The 21133-nt window shown below is 60.8% G+C and overlaps 1 protein-coding gene across 2 annotated transcripts in view; it reads right to left on the reverse strand.

The window, feature by feature from the left end:
• Nucleotides 1-21133, reverse strand: part of COL5A1 (collagen type V alpha 1 chain) — a 140028-nt gene that overhangs the window by 76072 nt on the left and 42823 nt on the right. For both annotated transcript variants that reach the window (XM_079111865.1, XM_079111864.1), the window contains exons 5-9: nt 4126-4257; nt 2785-2922; nt 1742-1981; nt 665-838; nt 305-361 (exon numbers count right to left, since the gene is read on the reverse strand). In XM_079111865.1, the coding sequence (XP_078967991.1) occupies nt 305-361; nt 665-838; nt 1742-1981; nt 2785-2922; nt 4126-4257 (741 nt within the window). The remainder of the gene's footprint in view (nt 1-304; nt 362-664; nt 839-1741; nt 1982-2784; nt 2923-4125; nt 4258-21133) is intronic.

The raw sequence follows: 21133 nt of genomic DNA on the forward strand, positions 1-21133 counted from the left end.
TCAACGCTCTGCCCATGATCCCCTTCCCTCTCCTCGAGGGGCACCCCTCCTCAGGACTTGAGCTCCTTCCTGTCCCAGGTAAACCGCCGCAGAGAGAGCGCACGCCCTCTTCACACTCGACAACACCAAGAGACCCACTTCCCACCACCCCTCCCCATGCCAGCAATCCCCCAGCAGGCCCTTCCCAAGCCACGGCGACAAGCCAGCTCCTCGCATGGCCCGTGAGCTGGCCACGCCACACCCAACCCGCCATGTGCCCAAGCAGCAGGCACCCATCTCAGACACGAGAAGGAAGGGTCCTTACGGGCTCGATGATCGCAGGTTCTCCCTTCTGACCTTTCTCGCCCCGAGGTCCTCCAATCTAGGGGGGAGAAAACGCGGGTGAGAGCACAGGAGAGAGGAGAAAGGAGCCCGGTTAAAACACTCCCGGGCCCAGCAAAGCCAGGGCGCTGGACACCTCCCCTAGGCCCAAAGGAGTGATGAGTCTGAGGCAAGTCCACACGAGAGCCGAGGAGGGATGGCCAGCCTGACCAGAGGACGGCGTGGGCCTAGACAGGGTCGTGCGCGACCCGCGGCGGCTCACGGGCAGAACAGCATGCGTCGTGGAGGGGGCCGCAGCGCCCCTGCTGCCCGCAGAGCTCCGGGAGGCCGCCACCCCTCTCACCCCTTCGTAGACGGTGTCTTGGTTCGCCGGCATGCCCGGCCCGACCTCGGACGGGGAGACGCTGGAGTCGGGGTCGTAGTAGGGGTCGTAGTAGTTCTCGTCCAGGTTCTTGATGGTCTCCTCGGTGAACTCACCCTCCAGGTCGTCCCTCCCCTCCCCCGGGGGTGGAGCTGGCTGCAGAGCAGAGGAAGGAGCCGAGTCACCGGCAAGGCGGCCACGCACTCCCCCGCTCTGCTCTGCAAGCACCGTGCTTGGCACAGCGGGCACTGTGCCCTTCCCGAACCTCCAGGCCAGCAGCCCCTCCCAGCAGAACCCTGGAGCCAGAGTCCAGCCAGTTGGTAGAGGTGCTGTGGCCCCTGGGATCCCCTCCACACACCTCCCACTCACCATGAGAACTATCCCCCCAAGTCGGCCCAAGGTGCCCTGACAAGCTGGGCAGGGCCAGGACCTGGTGCCCCTCACCAGCTGTGCCACACACCTGGGAGGTCTGTTCCACGGGGGGTCAAGAGTCTGGGGCACTGGAATGCGAGTCCTCTCTAGCTATTTGGGGCATTGCATTTACCCTGTGCCTGCTGGGCGACGTTCCTCCCTAAGCCGAGGACACAGCCACCCTGAGGGAGCACTATCAACACAATACCATGTTGCAAATGAGAACCCTGCACTCACAAGAGGCCGGTCCCAGGAGATCTCCAAGGTCTCAGGCAGGGATTTCAGGTTGTCTGCCTGAGCGTAAGATCCACTGTCTCAACCAGTGCTGCCCAACCTCAAGGTGTCTGACCTGTACCGAGCCCAGCCCTGGCCCAGGCAGGGCCCTCTCTGCAAGCAGGCATCTCTTCCAGTCTGCCCCCAGGCCCAGGAGCCCAGCACCTTCTACCCACTTTTCAGGAGAAACACTAATGGTGTGAACGTGGCCAGTCTTGGGCTGCCCCAGGCCCAAGAGCCTGGTATGGCGGCTCCTGTGTGCTGGAGCCACCACGGAGGGAAGCAGAGAGGGGAGCAGAGCTCAGGGTCCCAACCCCCGGACTTGCCCTTGCCCCCATCCCCTGGACAAAGCCAACAGGGCAGGACGGAAATTACATTGGAGGAGTTGGAGGTGACCGTGGTGCTGGTGGGGATCTCGGCCCCTGCGTCGGGGTCGGTGGGCTGGTCAGGGTTCTCCATGCCCTCGCCGTAGTTGATGTCGTCGTAGGGGGAGGGGGTGTAGTAGTCATCGATGGGCACGTAGTCATAGTCCCCGATGCCAGGGTCCTCTTCCTTCCCCACCCTGTCACTGGCCTCGGGCACCCTGGGGGCTTCAGTGGGGGCTGTGGTCTGCTCCTGGGAGCCAAGGGCAAAGAGAAGCAAGTTAGGGCGCCAGGTCTGGGGTTTCCCACAAATCGCAGTCCAAGCGTGTCTGCAGCTTGAGAGTAAGTGGCACAGCCTGGTCCTTTGGTCCAACTGAGGCCTGTGGACTTGGGTGCAGTGGCCCTCGATCCACGGGAGGAAGGCAGCCAGCCCCCACTCCCTGCCCTGGCTCAGAGCGCTGCAAACAGACTGAAAACACCCTGACGTGGGGGCCACAAGAGCAGCAGAACATTCCAGACTCCTAGAGAGCAATGCAGCACAGGGCGCTTCCCCCTGGACAGAAACACGAGGCCCACCCGTGTGTCCCCCGGCCCTCACTGACAACCTGGGAGGAGGAAGTGGCACACAGCGGAGTGCCCACCCCTCCGTGCAGCTGCCCGAGGCCCGTGTGCTGCTCAGCACGTTCCTCCAGGGGCTGCTCCACTGCCCACACACCCTCTACCAGGAGAGAGGGATGCCCTGCAACTCGTGGGCACACAGCCTGAGGTTCACCTGACGCCTCCCAAGACCACACAGCTGGCGGAGGTAGAGTGGGGATGGGAGCAGGGTCTGGCCGGGCCAGGGGGACAGCGCTCCTAGACACCCATTCCCAGGTAGCACAGCAGACCCCCACGGCAGCCTCACACGGCAGCCCACCCTGCTGAGCAGCCACCTCGCCCAAGTCCCCGCGCTCCACAAACCACCCAGGGTCTCCATGCCAGGCATAGCCCACCCTCCCCTGCACCACGGGATGAAGGCCCAGGAGAGGCCCAGTCCAGCCCCAGCCCAGCCCAGACCTCGGGAATCTCCGTGGTTTCTCTTGCAGCTTCCACAGGCTTCTTGGTGGGGGTGGGCTCCTTCCCCGGGTCTTCGGGGTCTTCATAGTAGGGATATTCGTAGTAATAGGTCTCGCCTTCGCCATCTCCTTCCGGGTACTGCAGGTAAGCCACAGCCGTGTGAGGAAGGAGCGGGACAGACTGCAGCCCCTCTCCCTGGGATTCCACCAGGAGGACCTGACACCACAAGCCCTGCCTGCCCTGGGCGTGACCCTTGCAGGGTTCCCTGAATGGGGTTCTTCCCTCTGTAGCTTCTTGGGAAGCTGGGTCACCCCAGAAGCCCAAGGGAGATAATGGGGGACCCAGAACCCCTTGAGCAAAGTCAGAGGAGGCTGAACCCTCAAGTTGACGAGGTCTTACTCTGTAGAGCCCAGAGCCAGGACAACTGGACAAAAGGCAACTGGGCCTGGCCGCTGCCATCACCCAGCAAGCTCCCTGACCTTCAGCCCAAACCTCGAAGCCTGGGGGCCCATTGGGAGGGGACTTGTAGGTGACAGGGGGAGCTCTTGCCCTCAGAAGCACGTCTGCCTCTGGAGCAGGGCGCCTGGCCTGGGCTGCAGGGCCCAACGGGCAGCTCTGTCCAGCCCCACTCCAGGGGCCTGTGGCATGTGGCCCCAGGCCACGGGACTGTACAGCTTCATGAAAGCCTCGCTGGTGGTGAGAGAAGGGAGGCCGCAGGGAAGGCGGAGCAGGACACGTTGTGTCTCCCAGACCAAGAGTCGGGTGTGCCCAGGGTGTGGCAGGCGGTGCTCATCCCTAAGAGCCAGAGGGACGGCACTACGACCAGCCAGGCGCTGCTGGGCAGGGGGCTGGGCAAAGGGACACCAAGGACCAGAGTGGCCCCGCTAGGAGGGACAAAGGTGCCAGGCATTTCTCCAAAACAGGACAAGGCTGTCCTCCAGAGTGGCCGCCACTCTGGGCGTCAGAGGACCAGGTGTTCCACAGGGAACCATCCCGGCATGTGCTCCCTGCGAGCTTCAGGCTGAGTCCCCAGGGGCTCCTGGCATCTCTGCTCACAAGGCCGCTGCACGGGCCATCTGCTGAGGGTAGGAGGACCTGGCTGGACCCATCTGGGGACTTACATGGGAGGTCAAAGGACAGGCTGCTGTACACCCCTGGAGAGGCTCCGACGTTTAGGAAGGCAGTTTACCTCCTGGTCATTTGCTTGCTAGCCCAGAGGGTCATTTAAAATGGGGGGCCATGGCCCCCACACCCTCCACAAACACCCTTCCTGTCTGACTCTGCCCATCCCAGGTGGTCGTCCATGCTCCCCATCTCCAAGCCCAGCCAGAGTTCACTCACGTATTCATCGGGGTTGGGGTCCTGCGACTGGGGGGTGTCAGGGGCCGCGGTGTCACAGTCAGGGCTATAATGCTCACAGTAGTCATAAGCTGCCCGGTGGTCTGAGACGAAGAGCAGTTGCTGGATGTCACCCTAGACAAGGACAAAAGCTCATGAACAAACAGCATGGGGTGCTCACGGGGTCCTGGGAGACCCAGCCCCGTGCCCTGGGCAGAGAGCAACACAGGCGAACCTCAAGAGCAGTCCTCAGGACCCGACGTCCTCCCAGGGAGCTGCTGCCCTAAAAGTCACTAGAGCTAGGCTGGCCCATCTGGTTATCCATCCACCCACTCATTCACGCATGCATCTGTACCTACACCCATGCATCCATCCACCCACCCATCCATTTACCCATCCATTCACCCATCCTTCTACCCATCCATCCATCCACCCACCCACCCCATCCATCCATCCATCCATCCACCCACACATCCATTCACCCATCCATTCACCCATCATCTACCCATCCATCCATCCACCCACCCACCCCATCCATCCATCCATCCACCCACCCACTCACCCCATCCATCCATCCATCCATCCATCCATCCATCCATCCACCCACCTCATCGACCCATCCATCCATCCACCCATCATCCACCTATCCACCTACTCCTCCATCTATTCATCTACCCATCCAAACACTCCCTCATTCACCCACCCATCCATCTACCCACCAATCTATCCACGTATCCATCTACCTATCCATCCATTCATCCACCCATGCATGCATCCATCCATCCACCTACTCATCCATCCATCTAGCCATCCCGTCATCCACCCATCGACCTACCCATACATCTATCCATCTACCCATCTATCCATCCATCCCATCCATCCATACATGCCATTCATCCATCCATTCATCCACCCAGTCATCCATCAAATGCCTGTTGAGCACCTTCAAGGTGTCAGACCAGTGCTCAGAGTTATGATGGTTGGTTCAGAAACATAACCTGCAAATGCACCTAGACTGTGAGGGCTTGGAGCTGTCCTGCCTCGTTCATCACCCCTCAAACACTGGGGGTTACTGATAAAGAGGCAACGCTTGGCTTTCACTAAGTTACAGAGGATTGCCACATGACCCCACAATCCCAACCCTAGGAACTGAAACAAAACAATTGACCCCAAAGTCAGTTCACCTTCACATAATGAAAACAGGAACTCAAATGAACACACACACACACACACACACACACACACACACACACACATATGTATACATCCACAGCAGTATTCACAGTAGCCCCAAAGCAGAAGCAAGTCAACATCTGCCCCCAGAGGAGAGGGCTGATGAAGTGCAGCATACACACATGGAATACTACTTAGTGGTCAAGAGGAACAAGCACCAGGCCACACCACCAACCACTGAACTTTCTGACTCGTCAGGAGGCCCTGCTCCCAGCAGGTGACAGCTGAAATGTGCAGCCAATTCTCCACTTTCCTCTCATCAAGACATGTGGACAACAGAGAAGCAGAAGGAAGGAGAAGCAGGTCCATGAAGACCCCGGGGTTATGGGCCCAGAACAACGGACACAGTAATGATTTTGCTAACGGCAGTGACTATGATGTAGGGCAGCGCGGCACAGTTCAGGCGCAGGCGAAGGGCCTGCAGGCTGCCTGTCTGCCCACCAGAACCTTCCACACTCTGTCCTAGTAGCCCCCGTTCTACAACTGAAGACACCAAGCCTGAGAGGTTCCTGCCCAGTGTCCCATGGCAGTGGGGCAGGGCCAGCTCAAGGCCTTTCAAAGTTCTGGCTGCTTCCAACCCACGGGCTCAAGGGGAGGTGCTAGGATGCTGGAGTCAAATGGTTGGAGACGGAGCCACAGGCCAGGGTGACGAGGCCAGGGTGACGGGGCCAGGTGGAAACGAGTTCTCTGGTTCCAGAGCCTCGCTGTTACCATCATGCACTTTTCTAGAACACGCCATGCCCTACAGCAAAGGGCAGGCCCTGACTGCTGTGAAACCCTCTCCCAGGGACTGCTGCCGGGCTAGGGGCCTGGCCCCATCTGGAGGTGCCATGTTCTCCCTGGTTTATCCAGAGCCCTGCTCCGCCCCAGCACAGGCGCCACCTCCCCAGCTGCCCAGACCCTTCCAGGCTGTGCACCCGACAGCCTTGCCTCAGCTGGGTAGATGTTACTCTCCCACCTACATCCCTGGGGCTCTGAGGGGACTTTGTGCTGTGTATCTCTGATACTGGCAAGTCACCTAAGAAGCTGGGCTGAGCTGGGGGCACGTGGTTGGGAGCTCTGCAGGCACACCCTGTCTCATCTTGAACAACGCTCTCCTCCATGAAGACCAATGCAGAGACCTGCCAGAGCAGGCCAGCTGTGCTGCCTGGGCACTACTTCCAGCTCAGAGCAGGAGTGGGGGCTTCAGGTGGGCAAGGGACTCCCACCCACAGGGAACAGGGGAAAAGGGCACTCTCCGTATGGCCAGACAGGCTGCTGACTTGCCAGCTCTGCCACTTCCTAGCTAGGGTAAGCCGGCTCACCTCTCTGGGCCCTGCTTTCTCTCTGTGAAAAAATAAGCAAACACAAAAAAATACACCTCCTAGGGTTGTGGAGGCTGCAAGTATACTAGGCAAACTCCCTGTACACAGAAGGTGCTCAATAAACAATATAGAAGATTTGGGGATCAATGGGGCTATATGTTCAGGAAAAGTCCTGAAGGGACAGTAGGGTTCGAAGTCACTGACAGGCAGTGAGAGCACCCAGCAGGATGAGGTGGGGACACAACAGCAGACACAGGTGGCAGGAAGGAGACCAGGGCCTCCAGGACACTTCTGAAAGAGAGGCCAGGAGCAGGCACATGTGCAAGGGTTAGAGGCAAGGTCACAGGGCCAGAAAGGGGCTCAGGGGGACGCACCAGGAAACAGCTCTAGGCACCCAAGAAGGGGAGGAACGGTTGGCACACTTCCATGATTACTGTAGGTGAAGTTCCCCGCTTGTTCTCATCTGTCCAGACAGCCAGCCATGCGTGCCATTCACCCATCCATGCGTGCCATTCACCCATCCATGCGTGCCATTCACCCCTCCATGCGTGCCATGCACCCCTCCATGAGTGCCATTCACCCCTCCATGCGTGCCATTCACCCATCCATGCGTGCCATTCACCCCTCCATGCGTGCCATTCACCCATCCATGCGTGCCATTCACCCATCCATGCGTGCCATTCACCCCTCCATGCGTGCCATGCACCCCTCCATACGTGCCATGCACCCCTCCATGCGTGCCATTCACCCCTCCATGCGTGCCATGCACCCCTCCATGTGTGCCATGCACCCCTCCATCCATCTATCTACTTGTTCATCTCTCCATTCATTCAAAAGCTATGGAGACCCAAGTTCTGGCCACTGCATCACACACTGGGGCTACAACATGACCCAAATCTGCTGCCTGGACCAGCGCTCACCGAGGTCGGCCCGGAGCCCAGAGCACCAGGTGCCATTTGCTCAAATAACTCTGTCACCTCTGTGGGACACATAAGGAGAGGGCTCAGACAGGGTTGGGCCACAGAAGAGGGGGCCAGGAGCTGGGGCTTGTGGCTACCAGCTGGCCCACCACCACCCCTCTGTCCCCACACTCCAGTTGCCAAGCAGCCCAAGCAGAATGAGGTTCCTCCCACCAGCGGGGGGCTGAGCCCTGGTGGACCCAGAGCTGGCACACCAGGCTGCGATTCCTACTGTCACCCCGGATGGTACACAGCGCTGCCAGCCTGGAGCCCAGGCCCACCCTGGCCACAGGAAGCTGCGAGAGAGGCAGGTGGGAGCACCCGCAGGAGCTCTCGTTGGCCCCAGGGCGTCGTCTAGCTGCCCGTGCAGGGTGGGACTCTGGGCTCCTTTCCCTCCACAGACCAGCTCCAGGGCTGCAGCCCTCAAGGGGCCATGGCTGCCCCTGCTGGGGTTCCCACCCCAGGGAGGTCGCCAGGGGAGGCAGGAGAGGCCCCTCACCCTCAGCACTGACCGCTCCTCGGCCAGCCCCTACCCAGGCATTTCACTGAGTTCAGCTGTGGCTCCCACCACCCTGTCCCCTGCCCCGCCCCTCCCTCCCTCCTTCCCCACGACTCTCTGGCTCCCAACCCAGGTCTTAAACTCTTCCGCAGACAGGAACCGTGTGACAGGAACAGTGGATCAAATCCACACATTTGTTAAGCAACCTGACTTCTAGTTCAGATTTCATCCAATTCAAATAAAATACTTCCTCTTTCAGCTGGCAGCTGGGCGTCTAAATATATGTTCTCCAATTGCACTTCGTGAAAGGAGGAGCAGCCTGCAGAGGCCTCCGTGACACCAGGGGCTCCCGGAGATCCAGCAGGCAGCGCGCAGGTGACTGCTGTCTGTCAAAGGCTTCACCTCCGAGTGAACCCGCTGCTCCCGCCCCCCGCACCGGGGCCAGCCCCACGCCAGCCCACACACCAGCCCACCATCTGGTCCTAAGGCTCTAACAAACGGCCAACGCTGGGCACAAGCCCCAGGGGTTCTACATGTCCACTGGGCTCAGCCAGCCCTGGTCCTCATCTGGAGGTGGACATGTCACCAGCCCAGGCCGGGCAGGAAGCCCCTTTCCCTCCCGGGACTCCCTGCAGATGCCAGGGCTGGCTTAAAATCGCCTGCCCACCAAACTCTCAAAGAGATTTCTCTGTGGGCACACTGGCCAAAGGGTTCAGGCCCATGGCGCACCGTAGGGACGGGGGAAACTGGGGCAGTACTGAGGGTCAAGCTCGGAGTCCTGCAGGCACCAGGTCAGCTCCAGCCTGGGTTCTAGCCAGGCTCTCTGGCCCACCTGCCCCTTCTTCCCCATCCAGGAGCCAATGAGGCTGCCAAGGAGCAGGGAACCTCCTGCAAGACCCTGGGGTGGGTGTGGCTTGGCGCAGGGGCCAGTCCCACAGGGCTGCTCAGCACCACGTCCAGTGGGGCTGGGAGATCAAGGAAGAGGGCACCATGGCGTCGGCACCCACTCCTCTCCCCGCAGTCCCCACGCAGACTGGGAAGAGGAGGAGCCGGACTGCAAGCCCACCTGGACTCCCTGGGACCCTGGTTCTACCCTGGGCCACCCAAGTCCGGGGAGCCAGGCACACTGGACCCAGCTCCATCCCCAGGCTGGGCCTGGGCCAGAAGCCTAGCCTCTCTCAGTGGTAGGTCGAGTGTCCTTGGCAGATGCAGGATGGTAACTGGACCCCAAAGCACTGGTGGGGTGCCAAGGGTGGAAGCATGAGCTCTCTGAGGAGAGCTGGTGTGTGGGGACCAGAGACAGCGCTGTCTCAGAGAAGCCGGGCCTCATGGCATGCACACGCTCCACGGCTCAGCCCTGGCCCGCACCAGGGCTCCTCAGCATGCTGGAGGGAGCTGCCAGGAGCCAGAGGCCGGGGAGTGGCCCCTGCGAGCCTCAGAGTTCAGCAGCACTAGTCACAGGGCAGCCCTGGGTCTGGGTGTGTGTTCTGGGGGGACAGGAACAGCAAGCTGGAACATGGACTGGGTCACACACTCGCCCACGGCTCCAGAGACCATGCAGAGGGGCCTCTGGCCTGCCGCCCCTTAGGACCCATCCCCAGGCCTTCAGGGGACAGGCAGCAGGCCCCTGTGGAGGCGAGGAGGGCACCCCTGGATTTTCTCAGCTCCAGCTGCCCTCCTGGATGGGTGGGCTCTGGCCCCCATGAACCCATGGGCAAGATCTCAGAATGGCCTGCCACCCCTCCCTGGGCAGTCAAGGCCGTGGTCCAACGTGGAGCAGCATGCCTTGCAGCCCCCACTGCTGGCTGTGGCCTCCATTAAGGTCACATCTCCTGCTGAACGTCCCCCAGAGCCCCCAGGCCTGGCCAGGACAGGCCCCCGCTTCCTCAGGCTGCCCTCCTCCCCTCCACCCTTCGCACTCCTCCTCCCCAGCGGCCTCTCACTCCTACTCACCCCCTCTGCCCACGCCCTGGTTGGCCAGGGTGCCGTGCCAGGTTCCCTCCCCACCTGCCCTGGGGGAGACCCAGAAGCCCCAGGTCACCTCCCACTGCGCTCCCTGTGCCAGGTTCCCAGCCCTCCTCGTACCACATGACCTGAGCTTGCAGGTCCGTGGCCTGTGCAGCTGAGGGGCAGGGATGGGGCTGCCCGGTGTGTGTGTGCATGCACGTCTGGGTGCTGTGGGCCTGCCGCGCAGTGCCGTGCACACACCCAGGACACGCGTGTGTCTGGTGGCACAGAGCAGGCTCCTGACCTAGAGAGGCTCTAGGGCCCACGCTCTCCAGCTGCAGTGTGAGCGCCGTCAGCATACGCCACCTGCCCACCGGCCTCAGCTGAGGTCGGGTGTTTCTCCACCCCTCCCCAGCCCCACGCGGTCTCTGCGAGAGCGCCGTGCCCCACACCCACCCCATCCTCATCTCTCCTGGAGGGCGGTGCAGCTTCCTTTCCACCCTCTTCCCCACTTCACAGATGCACAAACTGAGGCTCAGAGAGTTGGGGGTCACTGCACAGACCACGTGGTGCAGGAGGGCTGAGAGGCGGGCTGAGACCCTGCTGTGCTCCCACCCCAGAGCTGCGGGCCTTGGAGCGCAACACCAGGTGCCAGTTACACACAGGTCACCTTGAGCTTGTCCCCCTCACCGTCTGGTCATTGATGCAGCCTTGCCATGGCCAGCCAGTTCCTCCACCTCCGTTCTGAGGCCGTCTCCCCATTGCTCAGCTTGCCCTGTGGCTGCCCAGGGCCTGCCTGGAGGAGCAGTTGCTGGCCATTGGAGCGCCACCCCCCTCTGATCACTGACCATCACTTTCCCACCCCCTGCCAGGTCAAAAAGCCTCCACCGAGCGCCTGGAAGCTTCCAGCCTCGGGCCCAGGAGTCATTGCGGCCACTCTGCACGGTTGGCGGGCCCCGGGCGGTGGCACCGACCTGCCCACCTTCCTGGAGCAGGGGTCGGGCAGTTGGGCGGTCCGCGATCCACCCCTGGCTCCCACCCAGCAGGAGCTGCTGTCTCCGGCTCTCGCAGAGCCAGAGCGTTTTGCTGAGCAAGTCAGTTCTGCCTCTGTCGATAATGAGATTTTACAGGGCTGCGCTGTTACAAGTTGAGGAAATTGCAAAGTTTTCATTGGAGAGTCTGCAGCCCTGGGGGCCCTGCGGCCGGAACACGAGCTCAGCCCCATTAGCGAAGCTCCGCTCAGCGCGGCTGCTCCAGGGCGCACGGCCTCCGCCTCCTCCTGCCTATCTCCTTCCGTGCCTGCTTCCACTCACCCGGCCCCAGGGAGCCCGCCCAGCCCTGAGCCCACGCTGGCCGCTCCTCCTCCAGCCCACACCGGCTCCGCAGGGGCCCAGCTGAGCGCTCCACTTGCCTGTGGGTTCCGTCCTCTAATTTTAGCCAGAACACCCTGCGCTCAGAAGTGGAGTCACAAAGAAGCTGAGAAGACAAACCCTTCTTGTTCGAGGCTGCGGGAGAGGCGGTCGGCATGCTGTGGTGGAGCAGAGCCCGGGGAAGCGTTCTGCCCTGCTGCTGGAAGCCCTGCCGCAAGCTGCCCCAGCTCCAACCCCCAGGCTGGCAGAGGGCACAGCCTCCCCACCCGTGGTCACAGCTGCCGAGTGCTGGTGCCAACTGGGTCTTGCACCCCTGCCCTCCACAGGGGTCCCAGGGCTCTCCAGCTTGCTGCCATGGATGAAGGAAGGGAGAGCGGGGGCAGCTCGGGGTCCAGAGCTGGGCTCTCCAGGTCACGTCTGAACCATGCCCCTGGTAGGCCAGTGACTCAGGCGCATTCTTCCCAAATCACATCACGCCAGGCTTTCCCAGTCCATGTGGTGGGATGGGAAGAAGGTGGCCTCTGGGGCTGGAAAGTGGCACCCAGCCCGGGGCCACACCAGGGCAGGGAACACGAGCCCACTGCCAAACTGCAAAGTATCCTGCAACCAGCCCTACACGACACACGCCAGGCACGCTCAAGGAACAGGACACACGGTGGCCCCCGGGATACGGGTCTGAGGCAGGACCCCGCAGAGCGCTTGGGGCCATGGCCCTCCCTCCTGCAGGAAACACTTCCTCGTGCACTCAAGCCTCTCATGTGAGTGGCCCCCGTGCCTCCCCAGGAGCCCAAACAAGTCACATTTAAAATCTTGCTTTGACATTTCACCCCAGGAGTCATACAAAAGGGAAAAGGTAAGTGCCCAAGCCAGAAGAAGTGTCAATATTTTGTCTCATGATTTTCAGAGCACCTTGGGGGCTGAGTGAGTTTAGCGATACTCGAAATGTCCTGAGGAAGCAGGTCATGTGGTCAGGAGCATTCTCCTGCTGTCCCCCCCAGGTCCCCTTGAGAGTGCACACAGATGACCAGTTGCTTCCACCCCAGTCTAATCCTCATCTGTGCACCAGCCTGGATGCCAAGGCTAGAATCTGCTCACAACTGTACTGAGCAGCCAGCACGTGTCTCCACCACAGGGACAGGTGTGCAGGAGGGGACGATGACCAAGGCACAGCCTCATGCAGACTCTGAAACTGGCCACACTGACTGAAGGCTGGGCTTAGGGAGTCTGGAGAGGGCAGACCCTGCCTGCAAGCTGAGGACAGGGTGGGGTCTTCAGGAGGCAGGCCCGATCCTTGGAGGCTGTGCACCTCAGGAGGTCCACACTCGTGACTAGGGCAGCGTGGGAGTGAGCTGTCCCACCTGCTCCCATCTGCACTGTTGGAGCAGTGCGCCTGTGGGAACTGCGTTCCATGCAAAGGAAACACATTGTGCCAAGCTCCATGGAGGGAAGCTGTCCAGTCCCTGACCCTGGAGGAAGAGCAGCATGGCGTAAGGTGTCGTCCACAGTAGCCTGAAGGCCAGATCCCTCCTTCCTCAGATGTGAGGACTTAGGCACACCAGGCCTCCATTTATCAATAAAAGAGAAAAAGACCCTCCTCATAGGAGCGTGCTGAGGATCTGCTGGCCCTGGCCAGAACACTCAGCAACCACCATCACTACTATCCTGCTGCCACCAACCACCACTATGACCATGCCACCACTATCACCAACACCTCTACCACCATCTCCATCTCCACCATCATCACCATCACCACCACCACCACCACCACCAATACCACCACCACCACCATCATCACCATCACCACCACCACCATCATCACCAACACCTCTACCACCACCACCAATACTACCAATACCACCACTATCATCACCAACACCCCTACCATCACCAATAACACCACTTCCATCTCCACCATCATCACCATCATCACCACCATCACTACCCCACCATCATTACTCATCACTACTGCCAAAACCATCAGCAATATCACCATCATCATCACGACCATTACAAGTGTACCACTACCACTGCTGCCACACCACTACCGTCCTCGTCATCAACAGTATCACCCTCCTCTCCAGCACTATCACCATCCCCATCACCACAACCACCCCATCACCCTCACTACCACCGTGTCCACCAGCACCAGCACCACACCCAGCTTCCACATCACACCCCACGCCCAGCCTCGCCCCATCACCACCACAACTGACCCCTGGACCTGACAAGCTCAGTGAGCATGTGAGTGCATGCTCCCACAGCAGGAAGGCCACAGCAGGGCAGAGCTAAGCACCTGTCCACTCACCCATCCAGCCAGCATGTGACAACTCCGACAAGCCTCATGGACACCAGGTGGGTAAACTGGTGTGCCAAGCACAAGCCTCAAGGGAGAAGAGAAGAGCCCTCTGTGCTAGGTTGAAAGGCAGCACAAGGGACCCAGTGACTCCTTCCGCCTGGGTGGTCAAGGAGGCACTGTGGAGGAGGAGGCGGGGCTGTCCTCTGTGTCGCGGTCCCTTCTCCTGACAGACTGCCCGCACTGGGCCACCAGCTCCTCTCCATTCTCCTCCTCTGACCTCCGCAGACCCCCAGCTCTGCGTGGCTTCCAGCCCAGGACCATGCTGCCTGCCTGTGTCCGATATCAGCGTGACAGCACACTTTCCTGGACCGCCACCCACACCCAGTGCATCCCCACAAGGCGCTCCTCCCCGCCACAGCTCGTCCTACACTCGCACAAGCACAGAAGCTCACCTTCATCTTGAGACTCACTTCCTGGCTGCCAGAACATAGCCCCTGCCTGAAAGGTCCTCCTGGGTCTTCCTGCCATCAACCAGCAGAGCAGCCTGCATCATGTGACAGAGACAGGCCCAGCTCCCCTGTGCGTCCACATGCCAGCCCCCAGCAGAGGGAGCCTCACCTGCCACACACACGACCCTGCGAGGCAGTGGTGTTGATGCCAGGCTCCCGTGTGCCTCCCCTCACACCCATGGGTGCCAAGGGTCCTCTGGTCCGTTGGCACACGGAGCACTAAGCCCATGGCACGGACAGGGGCATTGGCTAGGATGGCTACACAGCTGACTAGGGCCAAGGACAGGGCTGTGCCCCCCACACCCAGGCCCCTAATGTGACACTCCTGGACAGGATGGACGGGGACAAGGTGCAGCAAGCTTGCGGGAGAACCTGTACACCCAGCTCTGGCGAAGTAGCTCCAAACGTACTAGGAGCGTCCAGGCAGGCAGGGCTCTGGTGAGGCAACTCCAGCAGCTGCCCTGGGCCTCCACAGAGGAGTCGCCACGCACCCTCAAGTCCTGGCTGCCACCTAGTCACCCAACAGAGCTTGTGGACAAGCCTGGATAGCCTGTTCCCCACAGTCGAGGAAATCCCAGTGGAGAATACAAAGGAGATCTCTGAACACAGGGTGGTGACCAGGGAGTGGGGCAGAGAAGGAGGGACAGGAAGAAAGGGGACAGGAAGAAGGGGAAAATGAAAGAAGAAGGAACAAGAATGAGAGAGGACAGGAAAGGGGGGACAGAAAGGAAGGAGAACAGAAAAAAGGGGGGAGGCGGAAAGGATGGGGGACAGGAAGGAGGGAGAAACAGGAAGAAGTGGGGACAAGAATAGGAGGGGCAGGAAGGAGGGGGAACAATAAGAAGGGGGGACAGGAAGACAGGAAGGAGGGAGAAGGAGGAAAGAAAGGAGCAGGAAAGGACAGGAGGGGACAGGAAACACAGGGAGATAGCAAGGAGGAACAGAAGGAGGAGAGCAAAGAAGGACAAAAGGAGGCGGAGAAGGAGGGGGACAGGAAAGTGTGATAGAAGAAGGAGGGAGACAGGAAGGAGGAGATTGGGGAGAAAGGAGTCCTACTGAGCTGGCACCTGTAGGCCTTGGAGCCCAGGAGGGATTGAGAATAGGCAAGCAGGGCGTCCACTGGACTGAGAGTGGGCAGGTGGCTGGCTGAAGGCAGGAAGGGGACTGGGCACAAGAAGAAAGGGACACAACTCCACAGAGACCCTGCCACTTCACCGTCTGCCCAGGGGGGATCCAGCCCTGGGCTTCAAGTCTGGCCCTGTCATCCTCAGCTGTGTGACCTGGGGCGGGAGGCCCGAGCTCTCTGTGCCTGTCTCGGAGCCTTGGGTTGCCTGAACAAGTGGTGTACCACAGCCACTCCGGCTCCTGCCTGGTGCTGGGCTCCTGAGGGCAGAGTAGCACAGGACTGCCCTGGCGGACACCTGCCCTCCCAGCTGCTCCAAGAGCTCAGAGCCAATCCAGGAGGTGCAAGGAGACAGAAGTTCCAGGTGTTCAGAGGTGTAGATCCAGGGGGGGAAAATCACAGACTCCAACAAGCTCACTGCACAGGGCTCCTCAGCAAGACCACCCTAGCCCGCACCCAGCAGTGCCCAACAGGGCAGCCCTCAGCCCATGATGTGCACCGACCTGGCCACCCGGACGGTCTGCTGCCCACAGCCGCTTCTTCCCTTGAGGCATGAAAGGGCCGAGTGGGTCATTCGCACCCTGGGCCATGGCTGGGCGAGGGCCTGGGCCAGCTTCAGGAGCTCCTCCTGCCTTTGGGCCCATTGCACCCCAGCTACACCCAACAGACCAGGGCCTCTGGTGCCGCCTGAGTTCCAACTCCACTCCCTGACCCCGCACAGAGGAGCCCCTTCGTCTCCCTGTCCCCAAGACAGGAGTCACGCTGCTGCTGCTGCTGCAGACGACCAGAATAGCGACCTGGCCCCCGGTGACTGGTCAGAAGCCTAGCGTGACCTCACCAGGGGCAGCAGGGCTTGAGTCTGCTGGCTCAGGGTGGGACCCTGGGATGGGGGCCCATCGGCTCTATCTCCTCCCATGGACGGCATGACCTCGAACCCCACGCTCCAGCTGAGTGGGGAGAGAAGGCAGGTGCTGTGTGCAGCCCTTGGGGTGCCCGCTTGGCCGCCGAGCTGTAGACGTTCACAGCAGGACCCTCCTCACCCACCAGCTGCCCAGTGGCAGCTCCCAGGCCCTGCTGGGCTCCCATGACGCCCTCTTCTGCAGGTGACTCTGCCCCTGCCCCTCCTCCAACAGGGCCCTACCTGCCCTGCCCCTCCACAGCACTGAGGAGCCCCTCCAGAAGGCTCTACCCAGCCTCTCAGGGGACCCAGGTCAGTGTCCACCGTCTGCCAGCATGATGTCATTGGACAAGGCTGGGCTTCAACATTACGTCAGCCCTCTCCAGCTGGGAGATGGCCCCATGCTCAGAGTTTCCACAGAATGAACCTGACGCACTCCTGGGTCAGATCCCTGCATGGCTCTGTGGGTCTCTCTGGACCCCTCCTTACCAGGTCCCTGAAGTAGGGCCCCCTGACCTGGGTGGCTGCCAGAAACCCCACTCAGCAGATCCCTGAGCAGGGCCACCGGACCCCGACCGGCCAGCTGCCAGCCACCTGCATCAGGCAGGGCTGCAGCCTACGCTCCCCAGCACGCACCCTTCCTGGACCAGAGCCAGAGATGAAGTCATGCCTCCAAGTCACCTGCATGTCAGCCACGACACCAGGCCTGGGAGCCCCACACTGGGCTGCCGGGCTGCCCCCAGGAAGCACGTGCCTCTGCCCCTGGTGCAGGTGAGGAAGGAAACCACCTGATATGCCTTCCTGGGGACCTGCTTCCACGCCCCACCCTGTAGGGACGCGTGGGAGAACTCCCCTTCCAGGCGAGTCTGGGGGGCCCCAAAAAAGTGCACCCATGGAACCCTGGGAGGGTCCGCATTTGGCAGCAGGCCCCAGGAGATGGAGTTAAGCTAAGGGCTGAAATGGGAATATCCTAGGTCAGTGTGAGCCTGTGAGGCCGGACCCTGCAGCTCCTGCTGGACGGGGAGAGCACAGACAGACCTCTCGCTTTGCCACCTGGCGTGACAACACGCTGGACAGCCCCAGGAGACTTGTGCTGCAGGCGTACCCGGGGCCTCCCGGGAACGGGAGCTCCTGGGAGCACACACGCTCCGTCAGCCCAGGAGCTCCCCTGCCCCTCGCTGCTGCTCCTCCGCCTCCCAAAGCCAGGAGACGCAGAGGCACCCTCGGGCCTGCTCCAACGGCCGTCGCAGGCCCAGCTGCCACCTCAGGCGGCCCGAGACGGCCGAGCATGGCTCCTACAGACGGCACAGGGGGGACTCAGGCGGGCAGGGCTGGCTGGGCCCTGGTGGGCCCACCAGGATGTACGCTAGAAAGCCTGAGCTAGAGTTCCCTTGCCCACCGCCGGGCCCAGTGCCCGTGACTTAGTTCTGGAAGCTTCCATGTCCCCATCTATAAGGGATACAAGGCCCAGATCGGCAACACAGTGTTGCACTAACGCAGGTCTCTGCAGCTCTGGGCACAGGTCTCCTCTAGGGGGCTGGTCTGCATGGCAAATGCGGCCATGCTGGTCCAGGAACGACCTGCACAGGCTGTCCCAAGGCACAGCAGGACAGCTGGCCTATCAATGCCATTGATCGCTGGGCACAGTGATACACAGAGGATGCCATCAGGGCCACAGAGCTGCCTGCTGGTGGCGGCTCCCTCCCTCCTGAGCCCGCCTGGTGTCTGCCTGGACTGACTGCCTGGACTGGGCCTGGCCAGCCGTGCAGAGGAGCCCTGTCAGCTTCTGCAGAGGTACCCAGGCCCCCATGGCTGCTCTCAGTAAGTGGGTAATGAGGCAGAGGTCCAGGGGAGGACACTGGTCCCACACAGCCTCCCCACACCAAGGGGAACTGTTCCCCAGGACCCCGAAGCACCACACGGCTTCTCTGCCGCTGCGGGCACACCCTCCTGCGTGCCCGGCTGGGGCCCTGGTCTCCAGCCTCTCTGCCGCTCCATCACTTGCCCATCAGCTCGTGAGCCCCGCTGGACTGTGAGCAGCCTGGGTGTGGTCCCTGCAGGCACACCCTGGGTCCAGCACAGGCCCACCAGGAGGCCGTGGGCCAGCAGGTGACTCTCAGCAGGGTTACTGGAAGCACCTGCAGGCCCAGAGGGGTCATGGCCTCGGGAGCAAGAGCTGCTAACCTCCCCCAGGACGCCTGGCTGCCCCTCCACTCACAGTGCAGGATGTGCCCGCTCATGGAAAGAAATCCCAGCTTCCTCGGGACGGCTAAGAAAGGGCCTCCCAGCAGAGGCCCCATTCCCTGCCTGCCAGAACGGAATTCCAGGAAAGAACAAGTCAGTGGAAAAGAGAAGCTACTGGAAAAAGGGGGTCGGGATTAGGTAAGGCACTTGGCTTGTCCAAGGCTGAGATGCAGCCGGCAGGCGGGGGGGATTGCTGGTCACTTGGATCTGATGCCATTGCTTTTCCCGCCGGCACCCCGGGACTCACAGAAAAAGCTCGAGTTTACAGTCTGTTTGGTCCTGTTGCCCCTTGAAACGGTCAACAGCTTAAAAGCACATTTGGCTCCCTGCCCAGAGCTCGCTAGCTGGCCGTCCCTGGGGCCCCATTCTCCTCACGGTGCAGCCCAGGAGGAGTGTACTTCCACCACAGGACCCTAAAGCCGAGGGCGCAGGCCCCACCTCGCCCCCCACAACTCCTTGACCACCCCTCCCTTGGGAATGCTGGGGGCTCCACGCCAGCAGGCCTGCCGGGCCTCAGGAGGGAGCAGCCCAGCAGCTGCATGTCCCAGCCCAGGCTTTGGGGTGCTGGGACAGGGAGAGCTCAGCAGGTCAGGGCCACTGTCACACACAGGAGGGTGGCTCAGGAGCCATGCCCCCAAAAGAGCTTGTTCCAGCTCTTCCTGGAAGGCTCCAGGCCTCCAACACCTCCTAGACCACAGGAGCAGAGTGCCAGAGGTCCAGAGCAAGGCCAGGCGACAGGACTCTCAGGGCAGCTGGGGCCCCATGCTGGCTCTGTCCCCTGCATCTCACCCTGGCTGAAGAAGTGCATGTCTTTGTTCCAGAGGTCCCTTTCTGCTGCCATGTTGCTGGGTGACCTTTGGCAAGTTACTCAGCCCACTGGTGCCAGTGCCCAGCCACATGAGGGCAGCAAGGCCCCTGCTCCCAGGGCCATGAGGACTGGCAAGGGGCCTCGGCCTGGCCTGACCTTCACCAGTTCATTCCCAGGGGGTTCCTGGTCCAGAACTAGGTGGGGTGTGGCCACAGGGCTCCATCCCTGGAAGGCCAGGGTCCTCTCCTAAAGGTACACTCACAGCACCACACTCAGGGTGAGTCCAGAAAGGCCAAGATATAGACGGACACCAGTTGTGACCACCAAGGACATGAGTCGGTGTGGCTCACTCAGCCCTCGAAGGTGCTGGCATTTCATAGACTCCACACTACCCACAGCCTTGCACATCCACCACGCCAGTTTACAGAAGCAGACCCTGGGCTCAAAGCCACCCGTGAGGGGGACAGAACACGGAAGCAAGGCTGTGGGCCCGAGAGCTGTCCCCTCTCACATACTTGGTTTCCTCTCTGGAGGACTCTGCAAGGGACTGAAGCACCTGCCTTGCCTTCCTAGCAAGGTGGACCCTTCATGGAGGAACTCAGACCCAGCCAGAAAGGCAGCGAGGGCCCAAGGGAGACAGGCTGTTGATACCTGCCAAGGCCACACACCTGGGCCCAGCATCTGTGCCAGGGAGGTCAGTGGTGCAGGGTCAATGAGCTTAAACTGGACTCTGGCTGGACGTGGTGGCACACACCTGTAATCCCAGTAACTCAGGAGGCTGAGGCAGGAGGATCACAAGTTCAAGGCCAGCCTCAGCAACTTAGTGAGGCCCTAAGCAACTTAGAAAGACCCTGTCTCAAAATTAAAAGTAAAAAGGGTTAGAGATGTAGCTCAGTGGTTAAGTGCCCCTAGGTTCAACCCCAAGTGTAAAAAATAAAATAAATATAAAAATAAAACTTGACCCTGCACTGTAGGAGAAGCATTGGTCCTGGCCCTAAAGTCTCCATTCCCCTCTCCTTCCCTCCAGGGCACTTCATTTTGAACAAAGCCAGCCCGTAAAATTACCTGGAGCCCCAAACAAGCTCTCCAGGGTTTGGCAAGCCCCTATCTGGAAGCAGCACTGGACATGAAGCTCAGCCAGCATGCTCCAGCATGGCGCTACCCCCACCAACAGTGCCTGGATCCCCTGGGCTTGCCCGGAGCTCCACAGAGCCGCGAGACAAGGGGGCTTGCCACGAGCGGAAGCCATCTTTCAGGGAGACAGTGGTTGCTGGAGAAACGGTTCCTAAGAGGACAAGGGATTAAAATGGGGAACCTTTTGGAAAGCCAAGAGTTAAACTCCCTTTTATGTCAAGAAAAATAAAAATTCAGTTCCACTTGCACCGAGGCCGAGGGAGGCTGAGACGGCGAGGCCAGCTCACCCGCCTGCTCCGACTCTGCTAAGGCCCGGGCGCTGCAGGCACCAGGGCTCTCCGACAGTGTCCATGGAGGAGCGCAGGTCCAATTTCCCGCCGCGAACACAGCTAACAGCCAGGAAACCCTGGGGCTGGGAAAACACCACCTTCAGACCGTTAACAGCCTGCGGTCAACGGAGCGCCCGCCTGGCAGCCGACCGCACTCAAATCAAATTCCACTACAGGAAAGGACAGCTCGCCAGGAGCACCAAATTCTGGATGCGCCTGTGACCTGCTATTCCAACCCAAAGCTGCGGGGCGAGACCGGCCCAGTTCGTTGGAAGAACAAACCAGAGAAGGAAAACTGGGCTCCTCCATTCGAGATCCATTTGTTTTGAAAGTTACAAGTGGCTTTCACTGTAATAAT

Source organism: Sciurus vulgaris (assembly GCF_902686455.1).
Source record: "Sciurus vulgaris genome assembly, chromosome: 15".
Lineage (NCBI taxonomy): Eukaryota > Metazoa > Chordata > Mammalia > Rodentia > Sciuridae > Sciurus > Sciurus vulgaris.